Genomic DNA, 13,618 nt, shown 5'->3' with positions numbered 1-13,618 from the left:
AGGCTAAAAATTAGGCTTCCCAACACACCAGGGACTGTGAATAAAAAGGGCTGTAATTTTTACACATCCGATATAGATGTAGCAAACGCCTTCAAATGCCTTAAAGGTGACAGTCTGCATTTTACCCTCATATTCATTGTTTCATCTCCAAGCACAAACAACAGAAATGGTAACACTGTCCAAGTACTTATGGACTGCACTGTAATAAACAGCGCTGTAAGAGACTCATTGCAAGTTAACGCAAACGCTTGATTGCAGTTGTTGCTGCTAAGGGTGGCCCAACCAGTTATTAGGTTTAGGGGGCAATCACTTTTTCACACAGGTTTCACATTTTTTTTCTCCCTTAATAATAAAAACCTTCATTTAAAAACTGCATTTTGTGTTTACTTGTGTTGTCTTTGACTAATATTTAAATTTGTTTGATCTGAAACATTTAAGTGTGACAAACATGCAAAAAAATAAGAAATCAGGAAGGGGCAAACACTTTTTCACACCACTGTAGTTCCAAACAAAGCACACTATGTGCTGGCAGTCCCCCAATTATGATGCTGAGATCACTGAAATGCCCCTCGTCTCATAGCAGATTGAGATGAGCAAAGTGCGTGATTCAGGTTGAAAGACAAGGTCATGCCAAGGTCATGGCTGAAATTAAAACCAGCACTGAGGTACTGAGCGTCTTTCTGTGAAAGATTGATCATGTAACTGCTCTCCCGTGACTTTGAGTACACTCATTATCACACTGTTTCCAAAGCCTTTGTAAAGCACTAACAGTTTTTACTGAGTGCAATCTGCAACTGCGTTAACATTTGCTGCATATTTCATGCCCAGCATATGGTGGTGCATGGGGTTCAGATTTTAATTTGACTGTATTAAGTTCCGATAATTCGCCTCTAATATCCCAAATGTTTCAAACCAGGAAAGAGAAGTTGTTAGTTTGTTTTGCCCTTTAGGTACATACAAGATCAAGTTATTTTGTTTTGTACTAAATATGCAAGTCTGTGCAAGTGAGTCTGCTGGATGTGTGTGTTCTTATGTTTGTGATGTTCTGTGTGTGTGTGTGTGTGTATGAGTCAAAAATAATGTGTGGATGTGTGTGTCTGTGTGCCAGACAGAGACGGTGTGTATAGTGTGTGTGTGTGTGTGTGTGTGTGTGTGTGTGTGTGTGTGTGTGTGTGTGAATGATGAGTGAGAAAATGTGTCTGTTTCTGTGAGAGTGTGCGTGTGTGTGTGTGTGTGTGTGTGTATGCATGTGTGTGTGCGCACATGTGTGTGTGTGTGTGTGTATGTGTGTGTGTGTGTCTGTGTGTGCGCACGTATGTGTGTGTGTATGTGTGTGTGTGTGTGTGTGTGTATGAGAGAGAGAGAGTAGTAGTGTGTGAATACTCTGTGGCCACAAGGTGGCGGCGTTGCTGAGGAGGACGGAGCTTCTAGACAGAATTCCCTGCCCTGCAGTGACACAGACCAACAGTCAAAACAGACACGCACAATAAAAATATTCACATTTTTCTTGCCCATTTTGTGAGGGTGATTGGACAGTTTTGTGTCTGACAAACTTGAGATTACGCCTGATCTCAAATACCCAACATTTATCACATCTACTGGCAGTCTCAGGAGTAAACAGAAGTGCTAATGTAACATACTGTACTAAACAGATCTAACAGACATGTGTAGCAGATGTAACAGACAGGTGTAACAGATATGTGTAACAGATGTAACAGACAGGTGTAACAGACCAATATAACAGACAGGTGTAACACATGTAACTGACATGTGTAACAGACAGGTGTAACAGACAGATCTAACAAACATGTGTAACAGACAGGTGTAACAGATAGATGTAACAGACATGTGTAACATACAGGTGTGAAGGTTCAGAACAGAACAGAAGAAGCACGCAGGATTGTTGATGGGGTAGCTGTTTCATAACACCGCCATAAAGGGTATCTCCTAGCAACACTACTATAGTCCCAAAATACTGAACCATCATGGTTTTGCATAACCAGATCTCAGTAGGGAGGTAGTCATTTGTAATGTGATGAAGACTAACTCCAGTCCTGCAGTAGAACTAAGGAGAACAGGTAGCTCATGTAATTATTCTCTGTCTCACTATGTTCTGTTTTCTCCAGAAGTTTCTGGAAAGGGATGGTGGCAGAATACAGTAGAACCTCAAAGAACTGAACACATCAGGAACGAAGGTCGATCGGAACACTGACATTTCCGGAACTATTTTGAGTCATAATAAACCAATAACATGAATGGATGAACACCAGTAGTGAAGTCAAAGTCACCACTTGTATTAGCCGGGCCCATAACCATCAATGTGATGCAGACTTTACTGGATTTAAAATTATTTGCTTCCATCCAGAAGCAGAATGTATTCTGGCCCTTTCTGATGTGAAGTGGCTCCTTCCTCCCTATGGCAGCAGCTCATCTCAATATCACTTCAGGGCTTTCCTTTGTGTTCCTTGTTTGCCTTTTGCAGTCATTTTGAATGAATACTTCTGACTCTATACCCAGATACTTCTGATCTCTACTGTACATCATATTGGCATAATCTGGCCTTAAAGGAGAGGCTTTTAATACCCTGGGTGGGGGTGTGTCTTTCAGCGCATGAAAGAAATGTCTATTTTCCCTTTATCTGCAGTATACAGACAGACTTTACTTTCTCTTCTAAGCACCAAAAGGAACATAGTGAGGGCAAAGCAGCTCAGATATGGTGCAGTAAGTGTGTGTGTGTGTGTGTGTGTGTGTGTGTGCATGCGTGCGTGTGCATGCGTGTGTGTATGGGTGCGTGTGCGTGTGTGTGTGTGCGTGCGTGTGTGTGTGTGTTCGTTCGTGTGTGAGTGCACGTGTGTGTGTGCGTTGGAGGGATGTGTGTGTGTGAGTGTGTGTTTGTGCGTGCGTGTTTGTGCGTGTGTTCGTGCGTGTGTGTGTGTGTGCGTGTGTGTGTGCGTGTGTGCATGCGTGTGTGTGTGCATTGGAGGGATGTGTGTGTGTGTGTGTGTGCTTGGCTGTACGAGGGTTTGTTCAGTCTTAAATGGGTCAGAACTGGCAGCAGGACCCGGGAGATCTTCACCATTTACCCTCTCTGAAAGTCAAGCAGGTGTGCGTGTGTGTGTGTGTGTGTGTGTGTGCAGTCGAGTAATAACTCTCCTGCTCTCTCCAGGGACTCCTAACCCACTGTTACCCTGTATGCTCTCTGTGCTGTCAGCTTGTCCGGCATGAAGCATTGTTGCTAACTCTAAGCTAAGCTATCAGTGTGTAACAGACTGGAAGACAGGTTCATAGACAGACAGCCACTCCCCTTTCATTTTAAACTGCTATATATCAGCAGGCATGGCTCAGTTCATTAGTGCAGTAATGTGGATTTATGCATGCTTACGGGGGGAGGCCTGTGGAGTCTGTGGTGTGTATATGTGTGTGTATATACAGTGGGCTCAAAAAGTATTGGCACCCCTGACAGAAAATGAACAAACAATACTCAAAAAAATTCTAAACAATATATTTATAGACAAACTCGAAATACTAACATGTGATAAATACTGTGCTATATTAATGTTTCAATGGAACCAACAAAAATCATTTACAGATTTAATTAAAAATCAATTTCCTCCAAATCAATGTTTCACAATTACAAAGTCACAAATGATTGAATATACCACTGAGCACTGTCAGAGCAATTGTAAAAAAGTTCAAAAGATATGGAACTGTTGAAAATCTCATGGGTAGAGGACGCAACTGGATCTTACAGAGGTTCAGGGGCACTGGTTAGGATTGATGGCATAATGAATTCCAGCAAGTATCAGGCAATTTTGGCTTAAAATCTGGTTCCCTCTGCCAGAAGTCTGGGACTTGGTTGTAGGTGGACTTTCCAACAAGACCCAAAACACACCTTAAGATCCACACAGAAATGGTTCGGTGACAACAAAATCAATGTTCTGCAATGGCCATCTCAGTCACCAGACCTCAATCCAATCGAAAACCTGTGGGCTGAGTTGAAGAGGTCAGTTGATAAGCACAAACCCAAGAACGTGAAGGTTCTTGAAAGGATATGCAAAGAGGAATGGTCCTAAATCCCTCCAAATGTGTTCCTTAATCCTTAATCTAGGTGAAGGGATTTTGTTGAAATTTATTTTTTTATTAAATGATTGTTATGATTTTGGTTGTTTCCATTGAAACATTAATAAAGTACAGTATTTGGCACATATTGGTGTATTACCTTTCTCTATAATTATATTATTCTTTTTTTTTTTAAGCCTGGTGAGGGGTGCCAATAATTCTTGAGCCCACTGTATGTGTACATATGTGTGTATGTGTGGATGTGTTTACATATCTGTGTGTGTGCTTATGGGCACTGTGTTTACTGCTCTCTCCTTGCAGAGCAGGATGGGAGGGGCGGGATGGGGGTTACTATAGTTGGCCGTTCTCAGCCTGCCGGTCCTGGGGAGGACTTCCTGTGCAGAGACTGCTGTTTCCTGTCTGTGGCGTGTTGATGGAAAGTGTGCTGGTCAGCAGGGAGCCTTGAATTCTGATAACATTAAACATCCACAATGTTATTACCCCCTGAGTTGCATATTTACGCCATAGCCTTCTTGCGCTTGTATCTGACCAGTGAATGGAGTTCATTTCTCGGCATTGTGCAGGCAACTAGTTTTCATTGGGTGCAGTAACTGCATGTACAGAAGAGGAAACATACAGACATTTACACTGACAGGAAGGTCAAACTCACGATAGACCCTCTTGTGAAGAGCAGGAGCAGTCATTCCGGAACTGAAGAGCGTCTCCTCTCACTGAAGCGGTGAAAGGCGAGACGGGGAGAGGGACACAGGGACTCAGGCGAGACGGGGAGAGGGACACAGGGACTCAGGTGAGACGGGGAGAGGGACACAGGGACTCAGGCGAGACGGGGAGAGGGACACAGGGATTCAGGTGAGACGGGGAGAGGGACACGGGGACTCAGGCGAGACGGGGAGAGGGACAGGGGGACTCAGGTGAGATGGGGAGAGGGAAACAGGGACTCAGGCGAGACGGGGAGAGGGACACAGGGACTCAGGTGAGACGGGGAGAGGGAAACAGGGACTCAGGCGAGACGGGGAGAAGGACACAGGGACTCAGGTGAGACGGGGAGAGGGACACAGGGACTCAGGTGAGACGGGGAGAGGGACACAGGGACTCAGGCGAGACGGGGAGAGGGACACGGGAACTCAGGTGAGACGGGGAGAGGGACACAGGGACTCAGGCGAGACGAGGAGAGGGACACAGGGACTCAGGCGAGACGGGGAGAGGGACACAGGGACTCAGGCGAGACGGGGAGAGGGACAGGGGGACTCAGGCGAGACGGGGAGAGGGACACGGGAACTCAGGCGAGACGGGGAGAGGGACAGGGGGACTGAGGTGAGACGGGGAGAGGGACACAGGGACTGAGGTGAGACGGGGAGAGGGACACAGGGACTGAGGTGAGACGGGGAGAGGGACACAGGGACTCAGGCGAGACGGGGGGAGGGACACGGGGACTCAGGCGAGACAGGGAGAGGGACACAGGGACTTAGGTGAGATGGGGAGAGGGACACGGGGACTCAGGCGAGACGGGGAGAGGGACAGGGGGACTCAGGCGAGACGGGGGAGTGGGACACATGGACTCAGCTGCCCGCTGAACGCACCCTCTCTGGGGCTCCGTGAGAAACATACTCCCCGGCTCTGGAGCAGTAAATCTGGGCCTGGCTTTCACAGGGCTGCGGGATGTTTGGCAGGCTGCTGCGCATGGTTTTCACAGCCTGCCTGGTCCTCCACAGAGAGAGTGCTGAGAGGCAGCGGCTCCCCCTCTCCTACACACTGGCCCGGTCATGCCCTCCTATGCAAACGTGGTCCGCACAATGGGAGGCTGGTGGGTATTCGTTAAGGAGACACTACGCTGGCTGATTTATGGCTTTTGACCTGTCTGGCCTCTGTCTGAACTCTCACCCCCCCCCCCCCCCCCCCCCCCCCCCCTCACACACACTGCACTGGGCCAGACAGGCATAACCGCCGGAACCAATCCATTCACACTTTCTGCCTGTTCTCTACTGTGGACCCCCTGCAGAGACGGGGAAAATGGCCTCTCTCACAAACCCTGACAGGGCCCTGTAGACGCTGTCCTGGTCACTGGTCCCTGTAGATGATGTCCTGGTCATAGGGCCCTGTAGATGCTGTCCTGTAGATACTGTCCTGGTCATAGGGCCCTGTAGATGCTGTCCTGTAGATACTGTCCTGGTCATAGGGTCCTGTAGATGCTGTCCTGGTCATAGGGCCCTGTAGATGCTGTCCTGTAGATGCAGTCCTGGTCATAGGGTCCTAGAGATGCTGTCCTGGTCATAGGGCCCTGTAGATGCTGTCCTGTAGATGCTGTCCTGGTCACTGTTCCCTGTAGATGCAGCCCTGGTCATAGGGCCTTGTAGATGCTGTCCTATAGATGCTGTCCTGGTCATAGGGCCCTGTAGATGCTGTCCTGGTCACTGTTCCCTGTAGATGCTGCCCGGCACACATGGAGCGGCATAATTGGCTGGCCTCTCCGAGGGCAGGGGGAGGAACTGGGAAGGGAGTAGGATCGCTGCGTACAGTAGAGCCCTGATTGCACTCGTCTCGGAGTCACTGCCGTGGGAACGCGAAGCAGGCGCTTCGCTCTCTAATGTACAGATGCTCCTGGGCCGTCGAGCGACAGGCTGCTGTGGTGATTGGAGTAGGTAGGGTACCACATTGGGAGGAAAATGTGGAAAAATCTGAAACAAAATGTTTTAAAAAGGAAGGCTCTGTGATGTTGATGTTGTGGCTGGTGAGGAACCAGCTGCCTTGGGCCAGGAGACTCACGCAGTGCCTGTCTCCTGGGGAAGGAGGACACAGGACTCACGCAGTGCCTGTCTCCTGGGGAAGGAGACACAGGACTCACGCAGTGCCTGTCCATTCTGGTATCGGTTCATAAATAAGAGCTGCAGAGGGCCATGGCCTCTTTTTGACCCTGAGGTCCAAGTGAAAAGTTCACTGCCCTTTAACTGACTGCCAAAGTAAATTAAATTTGGCAGGAATTTGCAGGAAATTAAGTAAAAAAATGTGGGAATTGAAAAAGGTCAAACAAAATATGTGTGATTAAAAGTTCATATTTCAAAGATGCAGTAAATACCTGTATGCTACTGAAAGCCTTAAGCTAGTGCATAGTCTATGCTCCGCAAAGCATGCTGGGAGCTGTTTTATGGTGCTTCTCTGTATTTTAAAACATACATTCAATTAGAAGTCTGAACAATTTAAATATAGTTTCTGTAATTTATTTACAAGGATTAGTTTGGGGACTTGTCAGACTCAGTAGCCAACCCCCTACGGGCTCTAATGACATAATATTCTGTATGTTTTTAAACTGCATGGCTCTTTTTAAATGAAATAGCTTATTTTGATGACAGTGAATAGGCAATAATTTATGTTTATGTGAACACAACTATATTGCTGGTGCAATTAATTCATTTATGGAAACATGATTACAATCAGCCTATTAGAGCGTGCTTATTTGCATCACTTTTTAAGACAATACATTCTTTATTAATCACCACCACTTTTGCGGGAACTTTCACCCAATCCAAAGGCACTGACAGTCCAAACCTGGGTCCTAATTCGGGGGTACCTGAATTAGACAATACCCAAAATCAATCATTTGATCTGTGCTTAGATAACACGGATAAATAATCTTTCTTATTTACATGTTGTATGTATGGAAAATGTAAAAGCAGCGAGCACCTGTCTGTAATGCAGTGAAGCATTTATTCCAAAACAACATCATGGAAGTCTGCCATGTACCGCTGTTTACTACAAACATCTTGACTAACTGTTCCACAGTTCCTGGGAGCTTAATTTATTCTACCACTCTGGTGATTTGCTTTAAGTATAACTCTGATATCGTAACCGTTTTTATTTGGTTCTGAAAATGAAATCTTCATCCAAAGGTGGGCATGCACCATGGACCACATACCGTAACCCTTGCATTTTTTGGCCTCGGTAAGTCTATGAGGGAGTATAATATTGATTTACAATAGCTCCTATTGCCATCTACACTGCAATAATTTAATGACCGGCCCCCTCCAGTGAAAACCAAATGCAGTGGTGTAATTTCTTCCTCCATTCAAACGTGTTCGATGGGCAATGAAAGGCACTGCTGAGGTCTGAACAGCCACCTGTCAGGGTCTCTACAGGAGCGCTGTTTCCCCGTATGCACAGGCAGTTAGCACCTCTCCGGCCCTTGTCATGTTCAATGAAGTGACCACTGGGTCCAACTGTGTTCCCCCCCCCCCCCCACCCCCCCCCCGAGGCTGGGAACGCCAGCTGGAAAAGGCTCCTGTGCTCCTGTGCTCCTGTGCTCTGCGCTCTGCTCCTGCCCTCTGCACTCCGTAAATGATCAACAGGGAAGCTGGCCTCGACCGCGGGCCTGCGGTGGGGGCAGGCCGGACCGCTCTGTCCTGCCAGCGCCGAACTTTGACCTTTTCTCCGAGAGCCGAGGAAAGGAAAAGAGCAGGAAGAGTGCAGAGCCCCACCAGCCCCACGGGGGGCGCGTCAACCGGCATAACTCTCTCTCACACACACACACACACACACACACACACACACACACACACACACACACCCATCTCTCAAACAATGCAGCTCAGGAAATGTGCTGGGACAAAGACCTGCCCCCCCTCAGACTGAGTTACTGTAGAGAGCCGGGACTCATCAGGGTGGGACTCTTACTGTGACCCATCTGAGCCACCACCACTGCTGGGACCCCCCATAGCTGCCTCCGCATCAGGAACGACTGGAGCTTGGGATCGAGGGGTGTCTGGAACCTTCTGTTTTCCTGGAACAGGCTCCGCCATGTCCTTCTGGGTGGTGAGTGCCGGGCAGTGCGTTGGGAGAGGGGCACGAGAGGCATATGTCAGCTGAGAGATCATTTACAGACCGTTAGGGGCTGGTCACCGCTCTGCGTTACATAGTTACCAATCAGAGCGCTCGCTGATTAAAGGCCACTGCTACGCGTGTACCGGCAGTGTGCCACAGAGCGGCTTCTGAAGAGGCTAGCCGCTGGAATAGGTGAAACAACAGTAAGTGCTTATTGCTTTCTTTCTGTACGAAGTCCAAGCGCAGCGGTACTTGTTGTGCCCATGGGTTTATTTACCCCATGGGTTTATTTACCCTTGGTTCAGACGGCTTTTTTCCTGCAAGACAATCTGGTTTACTTTCACAGAAAAAGATCTCTTCGTGGTGTCTTTTACTGCATAAATGAGTGCTCTTAAATGAGACCTTCGGTCGCAGAAGGTGAGGGGTGTCGGTGGTAAACAGGCACACCCTCTCTCTGCTACTTTAATGCTGTTTTGCTGGGAGGACTTCCTGCCTGCCGTTTCCTTTTGCTTTTGGGTCCTACAAGCTCTTAAAGAGCTGGAGACATACTTTCGCTATTGTTGATTTACTCCAAGTCCTGACTTGTCAGTAGGGTGTGCCACGGGATATTTCTTCAGTGTAGTACAGGCTGGTGGAGGTTCTGTTTGCAGACGCGTCCGGTCGAAGCCCTCCGGCTGATCGGATGAGTGGCACGGGTGGGTTTGTTTACGTCTTGTCCCTGAAAGGACTGGCCTGTGACAGGACCGTTTCCTGTGCGGACGGAATGCCCTTGTGTTCCTGCAGCGTGATTTGCTGAAGCTTGCTAATAAGTTCCGATGCAGCCGAGGAGGTGTGCAAAACAAAAATTCTGCTGGAATTGCTAAATTTGGTCCCTGTGAGATAAAACAATTAAATCCGTCTTGCAGTGCATGCTGGGATACTTACAGCTGTGTCCGACAGGATTTCGGTGGTGTAATAATGTTTACTGCAACGCACGGTTCGGCTATTTTGGAATGAATAGAAGAGTGAGGTAGGAGTGAGGTAGGGGTGTGAGGTGGGGGAGTGAGGTAGGGGTGTGAGGTAGTTGGGAGTGAGGTAGGGGTGTGAGGTGGGGGAGTGAGGTAGGGGTGTGAGGTAGGTGGGACTGAGGTGGGGGAGTGAGGTAGGAGTGAGGTAGGGGTGTGAGGTGGGGGAGTGAGGTAGGGGTGTGAGGTAGGTGGGAGTGAGGTAGGGGTGTGAGGTGGGGGAGTGAGGTAGGGGTGTGAGGTAGGTGGGAGTGAGGTGGGGGAGTGAGGTAGGAGTGAGGTAGGGGTGTGAGGTGGGGGAGTGAGGTAGGGGTGTGAGGTAGGTGGGAGTGAGGTAGGGGTGTGAGGTAGGTGGGAGTGAGGTGGGGGAGTGAGGTAGGAGTGAGGTAGGGGTGTGAGGTGGGGGAGTGAGGTAGGGGTGTGAGGTAGGTGGGAGTGAGGTAGGGGTGTGAGGTGGGGGAGTGAGGTAGGGGTGTGAGGTAGGTGGGAGTGAGGTAGGAGTGAGGTAGGGGTGTGAGGTGGGGGAGTGAGGTGGGGGAGTGAGGTGGTTGCTGTGATGGTTGGACTGTGCTCACGGTGCATTCCACTGGGACCTGTAGTCCATGGTGACAGGGCTGCATGTGATTTATCTGCCTTTATATTGCTGAGAGTTTCCTCTGAAGGGGTTGTAAGGTGAAACCACACGGTCTGAGCTATGTCTCAGTCTGATTCTGTGTTGATACACAGACAGACGATGTCTAGCTGTGAGCAGGGACGTGTAGGACCGTTAAAAGTAATGCGAGACATTACTGCGTGCTCTGCAGCTGGCCTGGCAGCAGGGCTAGCTGTGCAGTGCTGTTTTCAAAGGAAGCGGCCGTTGTTGCAGGACCAAAGCCAGGCTGAAGGTATCTGATCCCTGCAGTTAAAGCCACGCAGGGAAAACGGTGCACAGCCTGATAACTGCCTGTTTGTGGAACAGCTTCAGTGGAACTGTCAGCGTCTTCTGAGTCGGTGTCTGTTTTCCAACCGTAGAAACCAGACTGATGGCTGCTTCCTGTGTGTGTTTGTGTGTGTGTGTGTGTGTATGTGTGTGTGTGTGTGCATGGGGCTGTGTATGTGTGTGTGTAGGGCTGTGTGTCTGTGTGGGTGTAGGTGTGTGTGTGTGTATTTTTTCATATATACAGTGCTGTGTATAAGTGTGGTTAAATAACTGATTTCCTACATTATTTAGTATTTGTCACACTGAATTGATTTCAGATCTTTGGACAAAATGTAATATTAGAAGAGGGAGCCTGAGTAAACACAAAACTAATTTTTGAAATTATTAATTCATTTTCTGAACAAAGTAATTTAAAGTAATTGCCTTCTTAAACTTACAAACTGGTTGCACAACCTTTAGCAGAAATACCTGCAATAGAAAACTTGTATTTGGATATTTTGATATCACTTACATGTGGAGGTATTTTAGCCCACTGTTTTTTGCAGAACTGCTGTAATTCAGACACATCGGTCTGCCATGATCAAAGGAAACTTCAGAAGGGATGAAAAGAAGATTGTTGAAATATATAAGTCTGGAAAGTGTTACAAAGCCATTTCTAAGGCTCTGAGACTACTGAACCACAGTGAGAGTCTACGTGGAGAACTATTGGAACAGTGTTGAATATTTCCAGAAGTGGCTGGCCAGCCAGAATTCTTCCAAGGGCAATGTGACAACTAATCCAGGATAATCACACATAATAACAGAAGAACATTCAAAGACCTGCAGGGAGTGAGGTAGGAGTGAGGTAGGAGAGTGAGGTGGGGGAGTGAGGGAGGAGAGTGAGTTGGGGGAGTGAGGTAGGAGAGTGAGGTGGGGGAGTGAGGGAGGAGAGTGAGGTGGGGGAGTGAGGTAGGAGTGAGGGAGGAGAGTGAGGTGGGGGAATGAGGGAGGAGAGTGAGTTGGGGGAGTGAGGTAGGAGAGTAAGGTGGGGGAGTGAGGGAGGAGAGTGAGGTGGGGGAGTGAGGTGGGAGTGTGAGTTGGGGGAGTGAGGCAGGAGAGTGAGGGAGGAGAGTGAGTTGGGGGAGTGAGGTAGGAGAGTGAGGTGGGGGAGTGAGGGAGGAGAGTGAGGTGGGGGAGTGAGGTAGGAGTGAGGGAGGAGAGTGAGGTGGGGGAATGAGGGAGGAGAGTGAGTTGGGGGAGTGAGGTAGGAGAGTAAGGTGGGGGAGTGAGGGAGGAGAGTGAAGTGGGGGAGTGAGGTGGGAGTGTGAGGCAGGAGAGTGAGGCAGGAGAGTGAGGGAGGAGAGTGAGTTGGGGGAGTGAGGTAGGAGAGTGAGGTGGGGGAGTGAGGTGGGAGAGTGAGTTGGGGAGTGAGTGGGGGAGTGAGGTGGGAGAGTGAGGGAGGAGAGTGAGGTGGGGGAGTGAGGGAGGAGAGTGAGGTGGGGGAGTGAGGGAGGAGAGTGAGGTGGGAGATTGAGGCGGAGGAGTGAGAGAGGAGAGTGAGTTGGGAGAGTGAGGTGGGAGAGTGAGGGAGGAGAGTGAGTTGGGGGAGTGAGAGAGGAGAGTGAGGGAGGAGAGTGAGGTGGGAGAGTGAGGTAGGAGAGTGAGGTAGAGTGAGGTGGGAGAGTGAGGTGGGGGAGTGAGTGGGGTAGTGAGGTAGGAGAGTGAGTTGAGGGAGTGAGGTAGGAGAGTGAGGTGGGGGAGTGAGGGAGGAGAGTGAGGTGGGGGAGTGAGGTAGGAGTGAGGTGGGAGTGTGAGGCAGGAGAGTGAGGGAGGAGAGTGAGTTGGGGGAGTGAGGTAGGAGAGTAAGGTGGGGGAGTGAGGGAGGAGAGTGAGTTGGGGAGTGAGTGGGGGAGTGAGGTGGGAGAGTGAGGGAGGAGAGTGAGGTGGGGGAGTGAGGTAGGGGAGTGAGGTGGGAGAGTGAGGGAGGAGAGTGAGTTGGGGGAGTGAGGGAGGAGAGTGAGTTGGGGGAGTGAGGTGGGGGAGTGAGGGAGGAGAGTGAGGTGGGAGATTGAGGTGGAGGAGTGAGAGAGGAGAGTGAGTTGGGAGAGTGAGGTGGGAGAGTGAGGGAGGAGAGTGAGTTGGGGGAGTGAGAGAGGAGAGTGAGGGAGGAGAGTGAGGTGGGAGAGTGAGGTAGGAGAGTGAGGTAGAGTGAGGTGGAAGAGTGAGGTGGGGGAGTGAGTGGGGTAGTGAGGTGGGAGAGTGAGGTAGGAGAGTGAGTGGGGGAGTGAGGGAGGAGAGTGAGGTGGGGGAGTGAGGTAGGAGTGAGGGAGGAAAGTGAGGTGGGGGAGTGAGGTAGGAGTGAGGTAGGAGAGTGAGGTGGGGGAGTGAGTGGGGGTCTGCTACTTTAAAGGCTAGAGAGCTGTCCACAGCTTGGCGTTCCAGAGATGTCCGTGTGTCGGCTATTCACTGGGCCTGTGTCCGTCACTCCCGACACCATTCCTGCGACTCAAAGCATCCGTTCTGGTGGGCGTGGAACAGGGCTTTAGTCTGTAGAGAACACACTGCGGGCGGACCGTGACAAGGAGGCGTGCTGGAGGCCCCTCTCCCTGTAGTAGAGCGGTCCTGGTGCCATTGTTCTGCCATTTTAGCTTCCCCTCGCGGATTTGTGTTACCTGGCACGTCCAGCGTGTCCGTCACACACTCTGTGTGTGTTCGTCTGGCCCTGCTGGGGCTGCCAGCGGGCCGTGCCTTCGCCTCTCTGTTCAGCACTCACGGCGGGATGCTGAAACCTGCCGTTGGCCAGAACAGCCGCTGTGTGTCCGCC

General features: G+C 49.8%; 1 protein-coding gene across 7 annotated transcripts in view; it reads left to right on the top strand.

Moving 5' to 3' along the window:
• Window positions 1-13,618, top strand: part of tns1b (tensin 1b) — a 254,989-nt gene that overhangs the window by 17,684 nt on the left and 223,687 nt on the right. Inside the window, exon 1 of one of the 7 annotated variants that reach the window (XM_061226945.1) lies at window positions 8,751-8,883. The exons of the other annotated variants lie outside the window; for them this stretch is intronic. Coding sequence (XP_061082929.1) covers window positions 8,869-8,883 — 15 coding nt within the window. The 5' untranslated portion in view covers window positions 8,751-8,868. Of the gene's footprint in view, window positions 1-8,750; window positions 8,884-13,618 lie in introns of those variants that run through there. 7 annotated transcript variants of the gene reach the window in all.

Source organism: Conger conger, chromosome 17, assembly GCF_963514075.1.
Source record: "Conger conger chromosome 17, fConCon1.1, whole genome shotgun sequence".
NCBI lineage: Eukaryota > Metazoa > Chordata > Actinopteri > Anguilliformes > Congridae > Conger > Conger conger.
This window is presented reverse-complemented; position numbering and strand designations above follow the sequence as displayed.